The following is a 23,484-nucleotide window of genomic DNA, read 5'->3' as shown; positions in this document are numbered from 1 at the left end:
TCATCCCCCGGTTCCCGAGTGGCCTCCCCTCCAGCTGCATTAATCTCCCTCCCTCTCCCCCTCACCCGCCCTGCTCACTGGCTCCAACTCCTAAGCAGGCTTGGGCTCTGGCTCCTGCTGACCAAAGCTGAAATGGATTTCGCCTCCTCCCTCCCAGCCCCATAGGTTTCTGTTGGCAAAGCAAAAAGAATTCTGTGCTGATCTCAACTCTGACCTCGCGCTCAGGGGACATGAACACTTGGACACATGAAATATTGTTTCCCAGGGCCCCCTGAGTTCGGTTCCATGCATATGTGCATGCGCAGGCGCACACACACACACACACACACACACACACACACACAGAATCCTAGAATTAGAAGGGATCTCAGAAGTCTCTAACCCAGCCTACACCCGAATAAAAATCCTCTCTCCAACACCCCCAACTACTGGTCACCCAGCCTCTGCTTAAAGACTGCCAATGATGGTGAAACCCACCCCCCACCTCCCAAGGCAATTCGTCCCGCTTTTGGACAGCTCCAACTTTTAGGTGTTTTTCTTATATTGAGCCTAAACCTGTCTCTGTGCCCTCTCATAGAATCATAGGATCTAACACTAAAAGAGGACTTCCCTCCCTCTCCATTCAACCCACCCTCATTTTTCAAATGAGGAAACTAAAGGGACTTACCAAAGGTCACACAGGTAGTGTAAGAACTAGGCTTTGAACTGAGGTCCTCTGACTCCCCCTGCCCCACCTCCACCACCAAAAAAAAAGGTCTTAGTTTTGCTCTCCCTCCCTGCTAATAATTCATGCAAATCAGCTCCTTCTGCCCCAGGACAACCTGGTAAATATGAGAAGTCAGTGATCCTATCCAGGCAAAGTCCTCTTTTTTCTAGGCTAAGTATTCCCAGCCTTAGTTTCCTCAGCTGTAAAATGAGAAATCATTTTATAGATCTGAACCTCAGAAGCTCAGAAGGCTTCTGAGGTCCCTTCCAGACCTAAATCTGTGATCCTTTGATTCTGCAGACACATATGGCATAGCTTCCAGGCTCCTCCTCATCCGAGTTGCCCTCTTCTGGACACATATGTTCATCCCTAAAATGCAGCACTTAAATTTGTACACAATACTCCAGATGTATCTGAACTGGACAGGGGACAATATAACTCTGACCTTTCTCCATATGGACATTATGCTTCTCTTAATACAGACTAAGATCTTGTTAGCTTTGGGACTACCATGTCATTCTTCTGTTTCGTATGGAACTTACAATCCACTAAGACCCTCAGATCTTTTTCACACAATTTGTTAACTAGACCTGCTTCTCCCATCCTATACTGGCATGCTAATTAAAAAAAAAAAAACTCATGTAGGACTTTGTCTTTGCCCTGTTAAATTTCACCTTATTAAAATTGTTCTATCCTTCTTCCCTATGGAGCTCTTCTTAGATCCCTGGATCCTGATGAGATTTATAATCGCTCAAAAATGTTCAGCCTAACACTCCAAAAAAGGGAAATCAAAAGGAAGAAGAATGCCTACCTATTGTCCCGATTATGATAAACATTGAATGGACAACCCCCAGAACTGGTCCATCACTAGCAATTAGTGCCCTGCCCTCCAAGTTACCTTGAATTTGATGTGCATATAGCATATATACACTTACATATGTAAATATTGTTTCCCCAATTAGAATGTGGGCTTCCTGAGAGCAAGAACTATTTCATTTTTGCCTTTTATCCCCAGTGTTTAACACAGTGCCTGGCACATGGTGGGTGATTTTAAAATGCTTGATGATGGATTGATTACATAAATCTAGGACAGATAGTATGGAAGGCCAATGAAGAAAGAGGAAGAGTAAGAAAGAGAGACGAATTGCATTTTGGAGCTCATACAGTGCTCTCAATGACCCCTCGTTTCTCCTTGAAAACAAAAACCCTTCTTTTTAACACCAATATTCATCTAGCAATGCAATATCAAGGCTGTGAATCAAGAAACACCATAATCTCTGAAGAATCAAAATTGCAGGTCACTTAAAGGGCAATGGAAAGATGTATGGTGGGTGTAAATAGGCTTCCGCATATATCAGTGATGAACTGCACACAAGAAACTGTGTAAAAGATATCACCAAAGAGATGTATAATCAGAAAAGGAAGAGGGTTGGTCATATTGCAATAGTACAGGGCTGAGCTATACAGCCTTTATACCTCACTGATGGTCATGGAGTATTAAGAAACCCAGAAAAAACCACCCCCTGCCCCAGGTACACTGGGTTGCCTTTTATGGGGGATTTATGGGAGGCCATGGACAAAAGTCCAAAGCATGGATGTATTGTAATCTATCCCATTGGAAGGAGTATCCTTATCAATGAGATCAGAGGTCACTGAACCCTCAATCTGTCTTCTGGTATATTCACTATCTTGCCTAGCTTTGTGTCAAGGTAAGTATGAAAAACATCTATGCCTCCAATTTGAATCATTGATAAAAAAAAAAATTAAACATTACAGGACAAAAGACAGAGCCCTGTGGTATAATCATTGAATCACCACTCAGCATTTGGTCCTTCAACCAATTCTGAATCTACCTATCTATTCTAACACCTACTCCATGTCTCTCTATCTCATCCACAAAGATATATAAGACACCATGTCACCTTGATGAAATCCAGGCATACTTAAAGATCCCTGTCCCTAGAACTCATCAAGTGGAAATAGTCTCTCTACTCGTCAGAATGTTGTAGGTGGAGGATTCCTGAATAGGCACACCTCCTGAGATCTCTTCCAGCTCTGAGGGTCTGAGGGTCTACATCTTTGGCATTTCCTGGGTGTAGCAGTACTATAATCTTAGTGCAGAATGACTTGATATGGATAAACTCATGCTGGCTCATAATGATCCCTAATTCCCTTTCTAAATGTGCAAAAGGCAAAACTATAAACCCAAATATCAGTTATTATTATTATTATTATCAATCAATTATAAAATGTTGGTAATCATTATCATTCCCCACCATCACTATTGGCCCATTATTAACATCATTCAATTCAACAGATATTTTTAAAGTATCTACTCCATTTAAGACCCCATGTTCAGTGTTGGGGATACATAGATGAAAGATGACACAGCTCCTGCCCTCAAGGAACTTACAGTCTAAAAGCATATATACTTTAAGAATGACACCAAGCAGAATGTGATATAGGTCAGATGAGGTGCCTGGACAGAGTGTTTTAAGAAATATAAGGAGGAAGAAATCACTTTCAACTGAGAGATCAGAGAAGGATTTTTGGAATAGGTAGCAACTGAGTCAAGCCCTCATGATCATTGCTACTTCTTCAACTATCAGCATCACCATTGCCAAAATCAAGATTATCATTACCATCCCCATCATCATGATTATGATCTCCCCATCCCCATTGCCATTAAGAAAGAGATTGTCTTTGTGAATATTTGAGGTGCTCTAGGAAACAAGTGGGCTATTGCCTACACCCTGCCTGAAGTCTGTGAATTTTGTGATGTCTCCCTGGGTCAAGGTAGAGGGATAGCATAGTTATTAAGGTATGAGTCACATGGGTGTTTGTTGAAGAAGTATGATCATCAGACCAGGAATGGAGGGAGCTCTTAAGCACTGTGGGATGCAGGTCTGGATGAGGCTTGGGTTGTTTGTTTGTTTGTTTTTTTAATCAATCAATAGGCAAAATCCAAGGAGTCAGAAGCTGGGAGGAGCCAAGGGCAGGGAACCTATCAGGATGCTAAAAATGGAAAAGTACCTTTCCAGGAAGAAGCATATACCCCAGAAGTGAGTTCTTAGTCTGAGTTTAGAGATATTGGACAGTATGAGACTTCAGGTCAGGCTAAGGAAAAGTCAGGGGGGAGTTAGGTTAGCTTCTCAAAGATTGAGAGTCATCCAGTTTTGCTGACAGTTATGCTAGGTCCATGATTTAGGAATCATAGAGTCCTAAGAAGGGACCTCAAAGGCCATATGGTATCTTTACCTGACCAAGAATCTCTCCTAGGTGGAGTTTTAGAGTTCTGGGTCCAAAGTCAGGAAGACCTGAGTTTAAATGTGGCTTCAGATAACTGGGTAAAATTATGTAACCTGTTTGCCTCAGTTGCCTCATCTATAAAATGAGGATAGTAATAGCACCTACTTCCCAGCATAATTGTGAGAATCAAATGAGATAACCATTGTAAGTGCTTAGTATAGTGCCTGGTACACAGTAGGCACTTAGTAAATGCTTATTCTCTTCCCTTCCACCCCTTATAGAGTCTTTGACATGTGGTCATTAACTTCCTCCTAGAGACTTTCAATGATAAGTCACCCCATTATACTTCTGTACAGCTCTAAATAGTTAGGAAGTTTCTCTTTTTATTGAACTGACATCCTCCTCTTTTCAATTGCCCCCTCCCCCTATTGCTCCTAGTTCTGCCCTCTGGGGTCAAACAGGACAAACCAAACTCTTTCCAAGATGGCAGCTCTTCAAATGCTTGGACACCATTTTCGTGCCTGTGACCACCTCAAATCTTCCATTCTCCAGCCTAAGCATCCCCAGTTCCTTCAAGAAAGGACTCTTTCCTTGCTCAGCATGGTTTCTATCTCTTACACTATCCAGGTCACTATCCTCCAGTTGCCCTCCAGCTTGCAATGTCCTTCCTAAAATTTAGTGTCCAGAATTCAACACAATATTCTAGATAACTAGAATTTACGTAACAATAGATAGCATTTATGGAGTACTTTAGGGTTTACAAAGCACTATCTCTATGTATATGTATACATATACGTTATGTAAAATCTCATTTGATCCTCGGGAAGATAGAAGCTACTATTATCTTCATCTTACAGATGAGAAAACTGAGACTGAGAGAAGTTAAGTGACTTGTCCAGGGTCACGTAGCTAGGCAGGATTCAAACTCATGTTTTCTTGATTCCAGGTCCTGTGCTATCTTCACTGAACTGCCTAATTGTCAGGTAGAATCTGACCAGGGGGTAGGGTGATGAGACTCTCATCTCCCTCATTCTGGATTCTCTCTGTTAAATGTAAGCCAAGTAATGATAATAATTTTTGACTATCATGCCACACTGCTGACTCATATGGAGTTTGTGGTCAGTTAGCCAACTAATTAAGTGCCTACTATGTGCCAGGCACTGTGTTAAGAATTGAGACAAAAGTTGGCCTGATGGTGCTCTGGTCAGTCCTGAGCACCACATTTTTTGCAGGATATGACAAGCATATCCAGAAGGGAGAATCCAAGATGATGAGAGGATGGGAGCCAAAACTACATATGGGTTGGTGGAAGGAACAAGGCATATTTAGCCTAAAGAAGAGAAGATTGAGGAGGGCATGATAGTTCCCTTCTGTCATGTGGCAGAGGCAGTAAGTGCTGGACCAGGAGTGAAGAAGTCTTGAGTTCAAATTCTGTTTCAAGTACTTCCTGACTACGTGACTTCAGATAAGTCATTTAACCTCCCTCTACCTCATCTGTAAAATGTAGTGAATACAACCTATAGCATTTACCTAACAGGGTTATAATGAGGATCAGACAGGTCATGAGCATAAAGTGATGGAGCGCTGGGCGTGGAGTCAAGAAGACCTGAGTTCCAATCCTGCCTCAGACATTTACTAGCTGTGTGACTCCCAGAAAGTCTCTTAACCTCCGACTGCCTCAGATAGATGAAGATAATAATAGCACGTACCTCCCAGGGTTGTTATGAAGATAAAACGAGATGATATTTGTAAAGTGCTTTGCAAACCTTGAAGCACTATGTAAATGCTAACTGTTTGCAAACCTTATAGCACAATGTCAGTTGCTGTTATCATCATCATCATCATCATCAGAGGACAGAATTAGGAGCAATGATCTGAAGTTGTAGAGGGGCAGATTCAAACTTGATGTAAGAAATATTTCCTAACAGAGCTATACAAAAGCGAGATGGGCCGCCTCTCTGGAGGTGGTGGGCTCTCCCTCTTCCCTGGAGGTCTTCAAGCAAAAAACTGGACGGAAATATTCCTGCCCAGGGGCAGGTAGGCCTAGGTGGCCTCTGGGGTCCCCACTAGCTGAGGTTCTTTGCATCTGTAATTCTACGGGCTTACTCTGGGGCTGGGACCCAGAGGGCATGATGTCCAGGTACCTGTGTCCTCTCCCCCTCTGGATCCTTCTGGAGCTGTCTGGGCCTAGGACACCCGATCTTTCCTGTATCCTTAATGCTGCTGATTCAGCCAGATCATCTCAATCCCAGCCCTGGGCCAGAGGATCAGCCAGGGAGGATGGAAGGGATGGAACATCTCAGATGCTGAGACAGGAAGGGGTCTAGGAGACAGATGCCAGGAGGGTCAGCTGATGGATGGATGGATCACTGGATGGCCCTCCCAGGAGACAGCCTCATTTGTGGGCTCACAAAATAGAGCCCTGATGTCGTCAGAGAAAGAGTCTGGGAGGCAGAAGCCCTGGGCCCTCATTCGCCTTGCTCTTGACTTCACTGTAAGACTCTAAAGCAACCCCTTCCTCTGTCTGGGCCTCATTTTCCCCAAATAGAACATGACGATGAATTGCTCCCTCACTTACCATGTAAAGTCCATAGAGTTTTTCCTCTGCCGCTCCCTCCCTCCCTCCCTCCCTCCCTGTGTCCTGGATTGGAGCTTTTCCCAGGTGTCTCCTTGAATCTCTGATGCTCAGGACTCCCTCCTCCCTCCAGCTGCCCTCCCTCTCCAGGCCCAGAGCTCTGATCCTTCTTCTGACCTCTGTGAGGAAGATCTGAACTGGTGAGCTTATTCACCCAGAGAATCACAGGCTGTCACGGTAAGAAGGGCCCGTAAAACATAGAACAGCAGAGCTACAAGGGCCTCGTTGAGGCATCCTGGAGCAAAAAGAGTCTGAACCTCAGGTCAGAAGACCTGGGTGAAAGTTCCAGTTCTGATGCTTACAGATATGTGACCTTGGACGAGTTATTTTATCCCTCTGAGCCTCAGTTTCTTTATCTGTAAAATGGGGATAGTAAAATTTATACTACCCACCACACAGGGTTGCTCTGTAAATCCTAAAGAATTATAGAAACATGGCATTATTATTATTAGAACAGAATGGCAGAACCGGAGGAACTTGAGAATTCAATTTAATCCAACAAAGATTTATTAGGTCATTGTGCAGGGCCATATCTGGGGTCCAGGCAGAGATAGACAATTTGAAGTAGGCTTCATGGAGGTCACATTCTTGTGTGTTCACTGATGACTCTAATAATCACTATGTCACAAAGGGTCATTCAGTCTCTCTCTAGCAAAACAGAGTACTCTCACTACTTCATCGAAGCGTAATGGAAAGAGACCTGGTTTTGGAGTCAGAAGGCCCACATTCAAGCCAAGCAAGAGAGGTTCAACTCCTTAGTCCTAGAAGCTATGTTTCTTTTAACAGACAGCTAGGTGGTACCTTGGATAGAGTGCCATGGTTGGGAACAGGAAGACCCAAGTTCAAATCTGGCCTCTGACACTTACTAGCTGTGTGACCCTGGGTAAGTCACTTAACCCTGTTTGTCTCAGTTTCCTCATCTGTAAAATGAGCTAGAGAAGGAAACAGTAGACCACTCCAGTATCTCTGCCAAGAAAACCCCCAAAAGGGATCTTGAAGAGTTGGAAGCAACTGAACAAATGCTTCTTTTAATGTTGCCCAGGATCACAGTAGCTTTTTTCTCTTTCCTATCACATTACTTGTTTGTGGTCCACTAAAGTCCTCAGATCATTTTTTTCCCAGACAAACTACTGTCTAACCACATCTCTTCCATTTTGCATTTGTGTGACTGATCTTTTGAACACAAGTCCCTATTATATTTTATCTTGTCAGATTTGGTCCATTGAGATTTCTTTGAACCTTGACCCTTGTCATAAAGTGTGTTAGCTAGCTATTTATTCCTCCCTGTTTTGTTTCATCTGCAAATCCAACCTGAGTCATTGATGAAAATGTCCGATAGCACATAGCCAAGCACAGATCCTTGGGGCGCTACATTGGATACTTCCTGCCAAATTTACATTGATAACGTCTACACATTTCTTGATTTTAGGAGACAAGGGCATCTAGGGGCTCAGACCCTAGCTGCTATCTACCACTGGGGAGGGGGAAGGTTCTCCTCCAGGTTTCTCTCTAACTCGAGACCTAAGAACTCTCACCTGGGTCACATGGGGAAATTTGTTCTCAAGAAGGGAGGAGGGAGTTCATTGGGTAAAAATGTACCTGGGTAGCATTTTCCCTGACAACTGTCATCCCTTGCCAAATTAACAAAACTGACCTGCCCAGGAAGCCCTCTCTGATTGACACGGCTCAGGTCTAGACCTTCCTATTCTTTCCCCGGTGCGGACAAGTTCGTCTATAGCTCCCTCTAGCCTCAAGCCCTCACCTCTGTTTACGACTCTAGAAGTTCCAAGTGCGTCTAGTACCCACATCCTGGGCCATCTCCCATCATCCTGATCTATATGTGGCCACTGGACCCAGATGGCTCCAGAGGAGAAAGTGAGGCTGATGACTTTGCACAGCCCTGCCTCACTTAAATCCAATTCATTTGCAAGTCAGGGCATCATCTTCCTGATGTCACGATCCTCTTTGGGGACAAAGGACAAATCACACAGTTTCCTCATCAGTGATAACACATTAGGTTTTCCTCCTAGAGAGGGCTTAGCATCTTCCATCACCACCCCCACCCACCCCCACCTAGATTGCCACTCCCTAAAGGGAGCAGTTGACTCCATTCTCTCCCCGGACCCTCACTCTTGTCTTCCAGTCCTAGCCACAAAGGCCTGGGCTTAACTCTTGCCTCAGACACATTCACGCTGTGTGACCCTGGGCAGGTTGCTTAACACTCTGTGTCAGCTTTCCCATCCATAAAATGAAGGGGTTGGACTCAGTGACCTCGAAGGTCCCTCCCAGCTCTAAATCTATGACCCCTGATAAGTATTTGAGGGTTTGTCATGTGAGTGAGGGATTTATTCTGCTTGGCCTCCATGGGTGAAATGAGAAGTTGCAAAGAGCAGGTTTGGGGTGGATGTCACAAAAGAAGTACCAACAATTAGAGTGATACAAAAAGAAAATGAGCTGGAGGTCAAGGGTCCCCTCTCGTTTCAGGTCTCCAAGCAGAGGCTAGGTGACCACTTGCCATGGATGTTATCCTGGGAGTTCATTCTTTGATAAGAGTTGGCCTGAAGGGCTACGGGGGCCCCTTCCAACTCCGAGATTCTCTGAGAGGGATGATATCACTGGTGATGATGACGGACAAACATAACAATGACATAATATACTTGCACGCGGTGATTGAAGTTTGAAAAGCAGTTTGCACTCACTACTGCACTACCAGCATTGGCAATGGTAGCTCCCCTCCAGACTCATCTTTCCTTACTAGTCCATGGTTGAGAACAGATTCAGCAATATGGAAGCTAGGCCCGGAGTAGCCACCTCTTCTCTACCCAGCTGTGATGCTATCAAAGACCCCACAACTCTGACCTAGGCCAGAAAAAGGCAAGTCACGTGGAAGTAGGGGATGGATAGGGTGATCCCTACCAGGGGTGCTTCCCTCCTTCTGGCAGGTGCTTAGTGTCCCTGCCTCCCACTCTCCTTGTCCTTCCATGTCCACTCCATCCTTTATCAAGCTCCACATCCGCCCCTCCTCCCACATCCCTGCAGGAATGGGACCAGGAGGTGAATTGTGCTGAATGAGACCAGGGGGCCAAAGGAAACCTCAGGCTCATAATGTTATGTGACTTGTTACCACCCATTACCATCTACTTCTCTTAACTCATGCTGGATTGAGGAAGAGTGAGGAAGAGGGAAATTGAGAAGGGGAACCCACTAGACCTCATTTATTCCACCAATGCTTAGAGCAACAACAGTAATCTTAGACTATCAAAGCTGGGGGGGGGAGGGGGCCTCTAAACCCCATTACCATGTCCTTGTTTCCTATTTACTTTCTCTAATACTTTAATGCTTATAAAGCACTTTCCTCACAGCAACTCTATGAGGAAGGGAGGGTAAGTATTATCATCTCTATTTTACTGATGAAGAAACTGTGGCTCAGGAAAATTAAGAGGCTCACCCAAGATGATTATCAGGGCAGGGGTTAGAATTTAGCTCTTTTGGGTTCTTCCCCCTGATCTGGAAAGGACCTTAGAGTTGAGAACAGAGAAGGTCAAAGCTGGAATAACTACCACCACCATCAACATCCCATTTCTATGTCACTTCCATGTTTATAAATTGCTTCCCTCAAAACACCCCTGTGAAGGAAGCAGTGAAAATATTATTGCCCCATTTTACAGATGGGGAACAGAGATTCAGAGATGGGAGGTCACAGTTTCCGTCCCACAGCTAGTACGTAGTAGTTAGCACTCATATAGTACTTCAAGGATTACAAAGCACTTTATGTGTCTTATCTCACAACAAGACTATGAGGTACATGCCATGGTTGTCCTCATTTTACAGTTGAGGAAATTGAGGCCAACAGAGATTAAGTGACTCGCCCAAGGTCATCACACAGCTAGAAAGTATGTGATAAAGGATTTAAATTCAAGTTTTCCTAACTCCAAGTCCAGGGTTCTAGCTACCTTAAAATAGAGAATACAAAATGTCTGAGCTGAAAGACATCTTGTCCAACACCCTCATTTTACAGAGAAGGCAACTGAAGCCCAGAGAGGGGAAGTAATTTACTAAAAGGCACACAGCAAGTTGAGGGACCAGCTAGGACTAGAACCCAAGCCTCTTCCCTCCCAGCCCAGGGCTCTCTCTCCTCTGCTCTAGACTCCCTACAGCCCAAGGGATTCTGGAGGGACTGGAGGTGGGGGGCGGGGGGAGTTGATGTTTCCTCCCAGGGACAGGCCCTGCCAACCTTGTCATCCCCAATTAGCGGGTAATTACCTCCCTGACACGCATGTTTATTAATCAAATTAATGCACCCCGGGGAGGTGGGAGAGGGGGAGGGCTGACCTTGGCAGTTTTGCTGAGCTGAGGATTCTCCTGGGAGGGGGGAGTCCAGCCTCTTGTCAGATAGTCATCGTGTGTCTGTGTGTATCCTCAGGACACTCGGGGGACATCTCCTTGTCTCCCATTCTGTCCACCCCTCCCCCTGCCTCGCCTTAATCTCATTTCACCATGATTCTGCCCCCTCCACCCTAGGGGGGGAACCCCTCAGCAACACAAGGCCTCAGGGCAGAGTTTTGAAGGACTACAGGGAGAGGAATCCCAGTAAGATCAGAGCTCAGTGAAAAAGAAGTCTGATGCAGGGGATGAAACCTAAATGCTAGTCTGACTCTGACCCTGAATTTCTGTGTGACCTTGGACAAATTTCTTCCCCTTTCTGGGTCTCTGTTTCCTCTTCTGTAAAATAACAAGGATTAAACTAGAGAGAGCTGGTCTACTCTTTGAGATTCCATTGTAATCTATCTCATTCAGAGTTCTAAAATCACTTTGGGCAGAGGGTGGGCAGAGAGGAGCAATCCCATCCTCTAGATGGGAAACTGAAAGCCCATAGTACAATAATGCCTGCCCTAGGATGTCACATCGAGACAGGAGAGAGGCCAGAACATCACCTCAGTCCTTCACTCCCAGAAGTGAACTTCCCCAGGAAGAAAGAGTTCTTTGTCAATAATAATAATAATAACTGACATTTACATAGTTTGCTAAGTACTTCACATATGTTATCTCAACTGACCTTCACAACAACCCTCTAAAGTAGATGCTATTAAAAAAAATAAAGTAGATGCTATTATTATCCAGACTTTACAGATGAGGAAACTGAGGATGACAGACTTGCCGAGGGTCACAAAGCTAGTAAGCATCTGTGGCAGGATTCAAACTCAGGTCTTCCTGACTAGTGATTGCACCATCTGTCCACCTAAAGAACAAACCCGTTTATGTACCACCAGTCTCCCACCATTGCCACCACCAGAGGGATGCAGCCCTACTCCTGCCTCCTGCCTCCAGGAACCAGACAGGTAGAGAGGGACAGAAACAGAGAGACTGATGAGGGAGGGACTGAGACAAAAGGAGAAAATGACAAAAGCAAGAAAGAAATAAAGGGAAACAGGGAGAGATATAGGAACAGAGACAGAGAACTTAAGATTTGAAGCTAAAAAGGACTTTAGAAATTTAGTCCAACCCTCTTCCCTCCTTAACCCCTTCCTAGTTTGGGAAATTGAAACCGAGAGAGTGAGCTGGTGATGGAGCCCAGGCTAGATGCCAAGTCTCCTGACTCCTCATCAATTTGTCCCCCATTGTATCAAGAGGAAGACACAAAGAAAAAGATGGAGACATTGGACAATGCTGGTTCTTCTTATTAGCTGTGTGTCCTTGGACAAGTCACTTACAGTTTCAAACTGACTGTCAAAATGAAGGAGCTGGGTCAACAAAATAAAAGAGGATATCTAATATTCCTTCTCTAAATCTTATGCTGTATGAGAAGCATATAGAGACCCGAAGAAAAAGAGAGAATAAGAAAAAGAGACGAAGAAATGGGGGAAGGGAGAGGAGACAGATTTGGAGAATAGAGACCTGGGAAGATAGAACGCCAAGCCCAAGAAAGAGGTCTGGAGGGAGAGAGTCACAAATAGAACAAGAGACCTAGAGACATACGGAGACTGACTAAGAGGGAAGGAGGCAGAATAACAAGAGAGTCATTAGAGAGATCTGGAGAGATCTAGAGAAAGAGAGGGAGAGACAAAGAGAGGTAGAAAGGGACAGAGATACAGAAAAATAATTAGAAAGAGATCAGAAAGGACTAAGAAAGACAGAGGAAAAGAAATAGGGTGAAGCTGGGAGAAAAAGGAGGGACAGAAGGAGAGGGAGATGGAGATAGAGACAGAATGAGGGGAGATGGGGAGAAATGGAATGAACCAGGAAAATAAATAAACAATAAAGATACACAAGCTGAGATACAGAGAGAAATAGGGACGAGGATGGAGGTCCCAAAAGATAGGTTGACAGAGGTCCCTATAACCTCAGGTCCTCCTGTCCCCACTGCCCAAAGTCCAGCTAGGTGCTACTCTCCTCCAACCCGTCATCTCCCCTGATACTTGGACGTGCAACTGCTGCCCTCTGGTGGCCCTGTGTGGAACAGCAGGAGCTGCCTCCAAATCAGCCATACCTGATTGCAGTTAACTGGTGTCCCTGCCTGTGATCCTGCCCCCACCCCTTCACCCCAATGATGAGGTCCTTGGTTCTCATTCTTCTGTCCTACCCGGCAGCAGGGATGACTGCTTAGCTCCATCTACCTCTCACTGCCCCATCTATCCATCCTCTACTCAGCTATACCACAAACAGGGTGGGGCAGGGGTGAGGGGCAAGGGGGTGTTGCACACTGGGTCCCCTAACTTAAGAAAGTCCTGTATCACTCCCTTTTTGAGTTTTGAGCCTCACACTGCCACAGGACATAAAATGTGAGAGCTGAAAAGGACTTTGGGTTTAGAACCAGAAGGGACCTTGGAGAGATCTAATCCAGTCAATCACTCAAGAAGTTGCTTATTATGTTCCAGGCATTCTGCTAAGTGCTGGGGATATAAAGAAAGGCAAAAATACAGACCCTGCCTTCAAGGAACTCACAGTCTAATAGGGGAGACAGCAGAAAATAACGTAAAATACATACAGTGAAAATGAAGGTGATTTCAGAGGGGAGATCGTAAGCAATTGGGCGAGAATGGAGGAGAGGCCTCTTGCAGAAAGTGAGATTTGAGCTAAAATTTTAAGGAAACTAGGGAGGCCAGGAAAAAGGAGGTAAGAAGGGAAAGCATTCATTCCATACATCAGAGCTAGCCAATAAAAAGGTGCAGATAGCAGATGGATTGTCAACAATACTGTAACAGCCAGAAAGCCAGTATCAGTGGATTGTGAAGTCCTTAGACTCCATGTAACAGTGTAACAGTGTCATGTAACAGTATTTCTCTGGCCCCCACTGCTGTGGATGTGCCCTCCCCAGGCATGTGGTATACTGGAGCTGGCTCAATCAGGCTCTAGAGAGCTGATTGTTAAATTTTTTTCGAAAACATTTACACCTCAGAAAGCAGCTGATACTACCATTCAGAAATTTATTTATTGTCTAGATTTTTTTGGTTACTCAAATACATTTAAATTTTTTAAAATTTTAGTTATTACTATTTAGTTGCTATTGAGTTCCAAATTCTCTTCCTCCCCCCCGATTGTCTAGATTTAGGAAAGTGGTAGAGAAAATGTAGGTTAATAATGTAGATTAAATGTTTAAAAACAGTGTTGTGAAGCCAGTTTTTCTCTGAGAGCTGGTTGTTAAACATTTACTAGCACACCCCTGTCCCTTCAGAAGCTTGGGGGAGGTTTTCTTGTCTCAGCCTTTGACTCAAGGCCCTACAGATTGTTTTTTCCCTTCTTTTAGAAGTCCAAGCATCCCGATTCCTTTTAACCCTTCAACAGTCAGGTTAGCTTTTTACAAAGTTATGTTTACGGCAGAAGTAGAGCTAAAACAAGCATCCAAACTTTTGGCATCTCCCTCATGGGCATCTCCTTATTAGGAGATCTGCACATGCCACAAACCCCCATTACAATAGGAAGAGGCCAGTTTGCGAATGGCTTTAAATGACAAAAAGAGGCATTTGTATTTGATCCTGGAGGTAACAAGAAGCCATTGGAGTTTATTGAGTATGGGGGGTGACGTGATCCAAATTGGACTTTAGGAGAATCACCTTGGCAGTAGAGTGGAGGACGGATTGGAAAGAAGTGAGACAAAGCAGGGAGACCAAGCAGAAGGCTACTGTAATTGTCCAGGGGAGAGGTGATGAGGGCCTGAACCACAGTGATGGCAATGGGTTTCTGGAAAGAAACTCATTTTACAGGTGGGGAAACTGAGGCCCAGAGAGGTGAAGCAATATATCCAAGAGCACACAAGTGACCCATAACCAAAGATAAGATTCAAACCCTGGTCCTCTGATTCCAATCAGCAGCATTCCATATATTGAACCATGTTGCCTCAACCTTGGAACAAAAGCTTATGTTTCTAAAGTAATTTAAGGTTTGCAAAAAAAAAAAAAAAAACCTTTTGTCATTTAAACCTTGCAATGACCCTGTGGGGAAGGAACTGAAGAGATTACTATCTCCAGTTGGGGAGAGGTACGAAATCTGTGATTTCATTGGTGTAGGGAACTTTCTGTGAGGAAATTCTCTTCACCAAAGTAGCTTTAAGAAGATTCTACAACTGATAAGTTAATAAGTCTCAGAGAGAGGTGAAATAATATCCTCATGCATGTCAGGACATACAGACAGAACTTAAGAACTGGGTGAGACAAACTATGGTATGCAAATGTGGTCGAATAGGACTGTGCTCCAAGAAATGAGGAAAGGGATAGTTTCAGAGAAACCTGGGAAGACTGGTAAGAACTGATGCAGAGCAAGATGCACAGAACCAGGAAAACAATGTATACAATAGCATTGTAAAGACAACTTGGAAAGACTGGGAACTCTGATCAACACAATGTTCAACCTTGATTCTGTAGGATTCACAATGAAAGGTGCCATCCACATCCAGATAGAGAACTAATGGACCCAAGGTACAAATTGTGACTTTTTTAATATACATGACAATGCAGGGATTGTTTTATTTGCATGTTTATTTACAAGGGTATTATTTTTCTTTCTTTTTCAATGGGGAAGGAGAGTAGAGAGAGGGAGAAAGGGCAGATTTTTGTTCATTGAAAAAAAAAAGTTTAAAAAAAAAAGACCTGAATGAGACTTTTTGAGATCAATGAGCCCACCCCTCCATTTTATAAAGCAAAAAATCTGAAGTCCACAGACAAGAAGTTAGTTGCTCAAGGTCACACATCAAGTTAGCAGCAGAGCTAAAATTCAAACCAAAGACCTTAGGTCTACTACATTCAACTGCCTTTCCCTAACACCAAAATCTGAGTCATAGTTTACCTCCTCAGAGCAAATGGGAGCTTCCTTCTCTGTCTCTGTTTCTCCCAGTGTGGCTTTTATCTTTATTTAGAAAACAGTTCACCAGTAACAGTGTGGGAGGACTTGTACCACTAACAACCCATGTGAAAAGGAAACCTAAGAATCTTAGCAGGTAGAAGGGAAGAGTTGCTCATCTCCAGAATTCCCAGGAAGCCTTTTTAGCAAGATAACATATTTCACTTGTCCCAGAGAGTTTTTCTGGATCTGTCTAAGCAAGCAACCAAACCTGCCTGCCAATGATTGGGTATTTGAAAACAGAAGTGATGCAGTAACTCACTAATTAGTTGAGGTTATTTCCCAGACAGGACTCTAACCCAATGAGCCTTTCCCTTCTTTCTCCCAAGGCTCATCTCTTTTCCAGCACTATGCAGACTTCAGAGTCAGAAGGAAAGTCAGCCCCTGAGATGGAGACAAGGACCATGAGAGTGGCTATGGGAACAAGGACTGGGCGCTTAGGTGGGGCAGAAGATGACAGTGCTAGACTTGGAGTCAGGAAGACACTCTTGGTGCAACTAGGTGGCGAAATGGATAGAGTACCGGCCCTGGATTCAGGAAGACCTGAGTTCAAATCTGACTTCAGACACATAACACTTTACTAGCTATGTGACCCTGGGCAAGTCACTTAACCCCATTGCCTAACCAAAAAAAAGGAAGGCACTCCATCAAACACTAGCTGTGTGAGCCTGGGCAAATCACTTAACCTTTCACTGCCTCAGTTTCCCCAACTGTAAAATGGGAATAACAATAGCATCTACCTCCCAGTGATATTGTGAGGTATAAATGAGATTACATTATATGAAGTCCTCTGCAAATTTAAAGCCTATGCTAGTTACTATTCCTCAGGAGAGACCAAACCAGACCAAGCAATTGGGGGCGGGGGAGTAGGGGAATTCTAGACATTCAGATCTGACATCAAGGGTTATGTATAGTCCCCTGAAGCCATTTGGTGAGAAAAGCTGCTGGTCTGGGCCCCTCCAGCTGTGTCTTTCTCTCTAACTTTGTCCCGCATGAACCCATCCAACAAATGCCTGGGTCACCAGAGGCTGAAGGAAATTCATGGTGGCTGAGGGACAGAAGATGTCCTGGGAGCTTGGGGACCTGTGACACTCACTGCCTGCTGCTTCCATCCAAGGTCAGTGGGAGCCTTTCCTTCAGGACCTCTGGTGTTCTCCTAGCTATGGACAGGCTAGGTTCCTCCAGCAGCCCTACACTATGGTCAGTCACTATGGCACTGCCCCAGTTGCACGTGGTGTCCCTTGCTGGTGAACAGATGCAGCCTCATGCACTTCCTAGCTATGTGACCCTGGGACGGTCACCTAACCTCAAATAACAGTACCTACCTCCCAGGATTGTTGTAAGAATAAAATAAAATCATATTTGTAAAATTAGGGCAGGGGGCAGGAGGGGAGGGGAGAAAAAAGAAATAAGAATTTTACATGATAACTTATCTATGTATAATTTGTATATTTGCAGTTTCATGTGCAATTGTCTTTTTTTATTGTGCTATGTTATAGAAATGCTTGTTTTATTCCATAAATTACAAATAAATTTTTTTTAAATAACCTTAAAGCGCTATATGAATGCTAGCTATTGTCATTTGCATTAGAATTCTGGACACACACATTTTCAGGATAGGACCCACCACCTGGCCCTCCTCCTCTTTCGGCAGGAAAGACAGAAGTTTCAAGACTTCCCATTGTACTTGCCAAAGGTTCAGAGGGGATTGGGGGGGGGGAGGTGGCGGCGCAGAAGGCCATTATACGGCTCAGGTGGAGGCCCCAGCCTCCCTCTGCCCCTGTCCCAGGGCTTTGGCTCCAACTTCCACTTTTCTTCTCTGAGAGCCCCAACCACACAGACACCCTTCCTTCTTTCTCCCTTCCCCTTCTCCAAGTGGCCTTCCCTTTCTCAGCAAGCCCCATTCCCTCAGTGGGATGCCCTGAGCATGAGCAGAATGCCACAATTACATCGATCGGATCATCCTTTGGTGCAGCTTCAGCAGCTTCTCCCCATTTTTCTCTTTGCTCCTCAGTGAAAGGAGAATGCCACAATGGAATGATCTACTATGTGACCTCAGGCAAATGACTTTCTCTATCTGGGACTCAGTTTCTTCATCTGTGAAACCAAAGAATTATACTTACTTTTTCCCACCTATTAATTTATTTTTGAAAAATTAAATTGTATTTTTTCAATGAACAAAAATTTATTTGAAAATATTAAATTGTATTTTTTCATTGAATAAAAATTGATTTCCCCCCCTTCCTTCCACTCCCTACCCATTGGGAAGAAAAAACAAAACCCTTATAACAACCCATCTATTCATTTGTAAACTTCCTGAGGAAAAAGATTATTTAATCTTTGTCTTTCTACAGCAAAACACAATGTACAAAGTAGAAATACAATAAATGTTTAATTTAATTGAAAGGCAATTGAAAGTGCTTGCCTTAGTCATCTACCATCATGAGACCGTGGGCATATCCTTACCTCCCTGAGCCTTAATCTACCTAACTGTTAAATAGGAATGAAAATACTTGCACTACCTGGAATTTTTTTTTAGGAAGATTTTTGTAACTTTAACATACCATAAGTATTTTTTTAATAATTTTTATTAAGTTTTTATCTCACCAGTATTTCCCAATATATCCCTCCCTCACTTCTCAGAAAGCATCCACAAAAAGAAGAGGAAAAAAAAGTTCACCTACCAGCACATAAACCAAATTTATCATCATATGCAGTGTTCCATACCATACGCCCTCATTTCTGCAAAGAAGGGATGGAGGTTCACTCTCCTTTACCTTCACTGGGGCCAGGCTTGGTCATTATGATTTGTTTTGGTGTTTCTACTTGCATTGTTGTAATCATTTCACATAGTGTTTTCCTGGTTCTGTTTGCTTCACCTTGCATCAGTTCAAATAAGTCTTTGGATGCTTCTCTGAGGTAATCATAGCCATCCTTTCATAGAGCTGTTATATTCCACTATGTTTGCCTGTTACAATTTATTTAGCCCTTCCCCAATTTGTGGCTGTCTGCTTTGCCTTCATTTCCTTTACCATTACAAAATGGGCTGCTATAAGCATTTTGATGTATATAGGACTTTTAAAAAAAATTATTGACCTTGAGGTATATGCCTAGTAGTGGGATCTGTGAATCAAAAAATAGAAAGGACCAAGTAGCTCATTTGAAAATGGCTGCACTCCCCCGGCCATTCCGAGGCAGAAGCTGATACCCAACCCTCTCTGCTGAGAATCACGGAATTTTAGACACTAGTGGAAGGCATCTCAGTGACCTTCTACTCCAAACCATGCCTAAAATGGAATCTCTTCTACATCATCTCTGCTAAATAAACTTAGAAACGTGCTTTGAGATGTGCAGGCAACCTGAGGGAAGAGGGATGTCCTGACCTCCTCCAGGGATAAGGACCAGCCCCACCCCCCACCCCCCACCCCCCACCTCCCTCCACTCCAGTTTGTCCCTGGATTCTCCAAGCTGGTAATGCGTCTTGTGTCTTTTCTCTCTTCTCAGCCTACCCAGGCCCCTCCTGTTGGAGTTTAACAAGCAGGATCCTGCCCTCCCCCACAGCCACACAGACAAATTCCATTTGACTCAAACATTTATTAAGTGCCTACTACCCACATCTCTGCCTTCCTGGAATTCAGTCTGAAAGGACACTGCTTCTACAAAAATAAATGTCATACAATGATGGTGTAATGGAGACCAGGCCAAGGACTTTGAAATTGAAGGAGGGAGAGAGCATTTCAAATGGGGTGATCGTGGAAGGCTTCCTGGAGGAGACACCTGAGCTAAGTCTTGAAGGATAGTTCAGAATATGGACTGAGGGAAGAAGAGAACTCAAGAGTCCCTGGGCCCTTAGAGATGAAGAATTCCAACTTCCTCATTTGACAGAGGGGGAAACTGAGGCCCAGAGAGTTGACTTGTCCAGGGTCAGGGCCCATTCCACTGTCCCTCCCTTCCCCAACTCCTCCCCCACTGCAGATGTTTACTGGGCACAACTCTCTGTTAATGTAACTAGTGTGCAAAGCACCAGGCCTGGAGTCAGGAGACCTGGGCCCCAGTTCTACATCAGCCTGTAACTCACCACGTCACCGTGGGAAAGTTGGTTCCCTGTCCTGGATCTGTTTCCTCTCCTGCAAAATGACAGAATGGGGCTCCAGGTTCACTAAGCCCCCTCCTGTGGGTCTTCAATTAAAGCCCAGAAGGACAAGGGCCCCACATGGGACCTGTCCAAGGCTCATCTCAGAGGCTGCCTCTTATCCTGCTCAGGGTCTGGGAGGCTGAACCTCTGGGAAGAGGAGGAAGAGGAAGGGAAGGAGGGGGAGGAGAGGGGGAGGAGGGGGATGGGGAGGGGGAGGAGGGGAAGGAGAGAAGGTGGGGAGGGGGAGGGGGAGGGGGAAGAGGAGGGGGAGGAAGGGAAGGAGGGGGAAGAGGGGAAGGGGAAAGAGGGGGAGGGGGAAGAGGGGGAGGGGGAAGAGGGGGAGGGGGAAGAGGACTCTCCTTCCTGAGGAGGACCGCGGCTTTGGGGCAGAAGCCCCCACAGCTGTGGCCTGTCTGGTCCCAGACATGAGCACCTCAGGGCAGGAGCTCGGACCCTGGACTTGGAATCAGAAGACCAGCGTCTCATTTTTGTAACTGGTTGGACAACCCTAGGCAAGTAACTTCTCCCTTGGCCCCAGTTTTCCTTCTGTATAACACAGATAATAATCCTAGGACTCCCTTCTCAGGAAAGTGCTTTGTACATTTTAATATGCTACAGAAATATGAGCTCTCACCAATCCAGTCCAATGGGGTCAGCCCTTTTCATTTCTATAGTACTTAAGGAAACTGAGGCCTGAGTAGGGGAAGTGACTTACTCAAGGTCACACAACTATTGAGTGGCATAGCCAGGATTTGAATCCAGGCCTGCTGGCTACAAGTGCGAGTGTTAGCTCTACTATATCACCAAGTCTCAGGAGAATAGTAAGAACAGGGCTCATTTCTCTAGTGCTTTAAAGTTTACAAGGTTTAGAGGAAAAGATCCTGGGACCTCTTCCCACCCCCCCCCCAAACTCTGGAGAGGTAGAAATGGAGCTGCGAAGGCCTCCTGAGCCATCCACCCACAGCCCTGAGTTTCTGCAGGGCCTGCTTAAGCCAAAAGGAAAATAAACCCTCAGGCCCCATTCCCATAACTAGCCAGAGGCTAGCTGCCTCTTAGAGGTTCCCAAGTCAGGACAAGGGGTGCTTCTGGCCTAGTTCACCAGCCCTTTAGAGAGGGCCAAGGAAGATGTCCCAGGGCAGGTGCCTCAGCGGGAAGCTGGTGTGTTGTCTGTCGATGGGGAGAAAGGTTGGAGCTGCTTCAGGCCCTGGCCCCGCTTAGCCTTCTTGTTCCAGCCAAGGAAAGCCCCGGGCAGCGTGACCTGTCCGCCATTTTCCTTGTCACTGCGAGAGAGCCCAACAGAGGACAAGGTAGTCACCTTCTTATCCACCTGGTTATAGACAGAGAATGGCAGTGAGACAGTCATCCCCTCCTCCAGGGAGTCACCTCTTTCTCCTCCTATCCCCCACCCCTCCTCTCCCACCTATCATCCCCAAGATCACCCCTTGAATCTTTACACAAGGACCTGGCAAAGATAATATTTTAAAGGAGTAAATCCCAATCAGTAGATGATACCCTTATATAATGGGTCATCTAAAACCAACAGATCATCCTTAAGCCAAAAAAATTATCCAGAACCATTAGAAAATGTCACACAACGAATAAAAAGGTTAATGGGCTTTAAAAAAAAAAAAAAGATTCTGCTTTGAAGCCAAAAGGAACTATGGGTGAAAATTAGAGACAACTTTTGGTTTGATCTAATTCTACAGCTTCCTAAGAAATATTTTATTCGAATGGGCTACTTTGGGGAGTACTGAGTATTCCGCCAAAGGAGGTCTCCAGACAAAGGCTGCATGATGCCACCTGTGGGGGATGGAGTAAAGTGAATCCTGTTCAGGTGCAAGCTGACTTGGAGCCCTATGATTCTGTAATTAAAGGAAGCTCCCTTCCTCTCTCTGGGACTCAGCTTCGTCCTCTGGACTGAGAGGTCTCCAGGCTGTCTGGCCCCCATTGCTATAAGGTGTCACCAGCTGGACCTCCTCTCCCTCTAGAAAACCTTTCACAGAGGAGAGCTCCCTGGCTTTGGGCCCTCCCCTACAACCTTCCTTCCCGTCCTGGGGCTCAGGATTACCAGGCCAAGCGGCTCTTCTCGCTGGGGTGTGACCACCTCAATGTCCACACCTTCCTCTCCCACGCCCGTTAGCAGGGCCACCACCTCGGAGTGCTTCCCCCACTTGCAGGGCTCCCCATTCACGGAGACAATGTAATCACCCTCCTTCAGTCCAGCTGCCTGCAGAGAGCGGGGGGGTAGACGGTAAACCACTAGGGAAAGTAACCCCTGTCCTGAGGTGGCTGGCTTCCCCTGGGCCGATTTGTGATGAGCTCTCTGCCAATGGGCAGTACTATTTCCCAGACTCAGCCAAAGCACCAGCCTACGTGGAGCTGGGCCCTTCCAGTCTATTTGCGAACAGCATTTTCAAACATGGGGTGTGGCCCTGGCTTTGCTGATTAGGCAGTGACTTTGGCCAGATCCTCACCCCTTCAGATTCTCTGTGGGGTGGTGGAAAAAGCCCTGGCCTGGGAGTCAAGAGACTTGGGGACTAGTTCCAGCTCTCTCTCACTGACTTGCTATGTCAGCCTTCAGTAAGTTACACCCCCTCCCTAGGCCTCAGTTTCCTAATATGTAAAATGAATAATTCCTATGTCTACAAGGCTTTAAAGTTTACAAAGCACTATCCCCCACAACAACCCTAAAAGGTAGGGACAAACAAGTGTTTTGATCTTCATTTTACAAATGAGGACATATCCTCAGAAGACACAGGAAAGTGACTGGTCTAAAGTCACGCTGCTTATAGATGTCAGAGCCACAACACAAACCCAAGCCTTCTGACTCGTACCAACAAGCTTTCCATCAGACCTTTCCAGATGATTCCTGTGGTCCTTCCTTTTTTTAAAATTTCATTTAATTTCAGTTCCAAATTCTTTCTCCCTCCACATTTCCCTATCCATTGGGAAGGCAAGAAATACGATACCCATTATACATATTAAATCATGCAAAACATTTCTGCATTAGCCACAAGGTCCTTCCCTTGAACAATTAAACCCAAGCTAAGCTTACACACAGCGGCTAAGTGGCACAGGAGATAGAGTGCCAGCCCTGGAATCAGGAGTTCAGACACTTACTAGTTATGTGACCCTGGGCAAGTCTCTTAACCCTGACTGCCTCCAAAAAGAAAAAAAAAAGATGTCTCTGAACTTGTTTTTAGGGGCAGCTAGGTGGTACAGTGGATAGAGGACTAGCCCTGGAGTGAGGAGGATCTGAGTTCAAATCCAGCCTCAGACACTTTATTAGCTGTGTGACCTTGGCTAAGTCACTTAACTCCAACTGCCTCCCCCCAAAAAATAAATAAATAGATAGATAGATAGGTAGGTAGATAGACAGATAGATAGATAGATAGATAGATAGATAGATAGATAGATAGATAGATA

The 23,484-nt window shown here is 45.0% G+C and overlaps 1 protein-coding gene across 3 annotated transcripts in view; it reads right to left on the bottom strand.

Moving 5' to 3' along the window:
* Nucleotides 1-20,373: 20,373 nt before the first annotated feature.
* The window catches only part of RHPN1 (rhophilin Rho GTPase binding protein 1), a 52,678-nt gene continuing 49,567 nt past the window's right edge, over nt 20,374-23,484 (bottom strand). For all 3 annotated transcript variants that reach the window (XM_027859860.1, XM_027859861.1, XM_027859862.1), the window contains 2 exons: nt 22,127-22,285; nt 20,374-21,385 (listed from right to left, as the gene is read on the bottom strand). In XM_027859860.1, the coding sequence (XP_027715661.1) occupies nt 21,203-21,385; nt 22,127-22,285 (342 nt within the window). In that variant the 3' untranslated portion in view covers nt 20,374-21,202. The remainder of the gene's footprint in view (nt 21,386-22,126; nt 22,286-23,484) is intronic.

The sequence above is a fragment of the Vombatus ursinus genome, unplaced genomic scaffold (assembly GCF_900497805.2).
Source record: "Vombatus ursinus unplaced genomic scaffold, bare-nosed wombat genome assembly UNPS02014173.1, whole genome shotgun sequence".
NCBI classification, from domain to species: domain Eukaryota; kingdom Metazoa; phylum Chordata; class Mammalia; order Diprotodontia; family Vombatidae; genus Vombatus; species Vombatus ursinus.
This window is presented reverse-complemented; position numbering and strand designations above follow the sequence as displayed.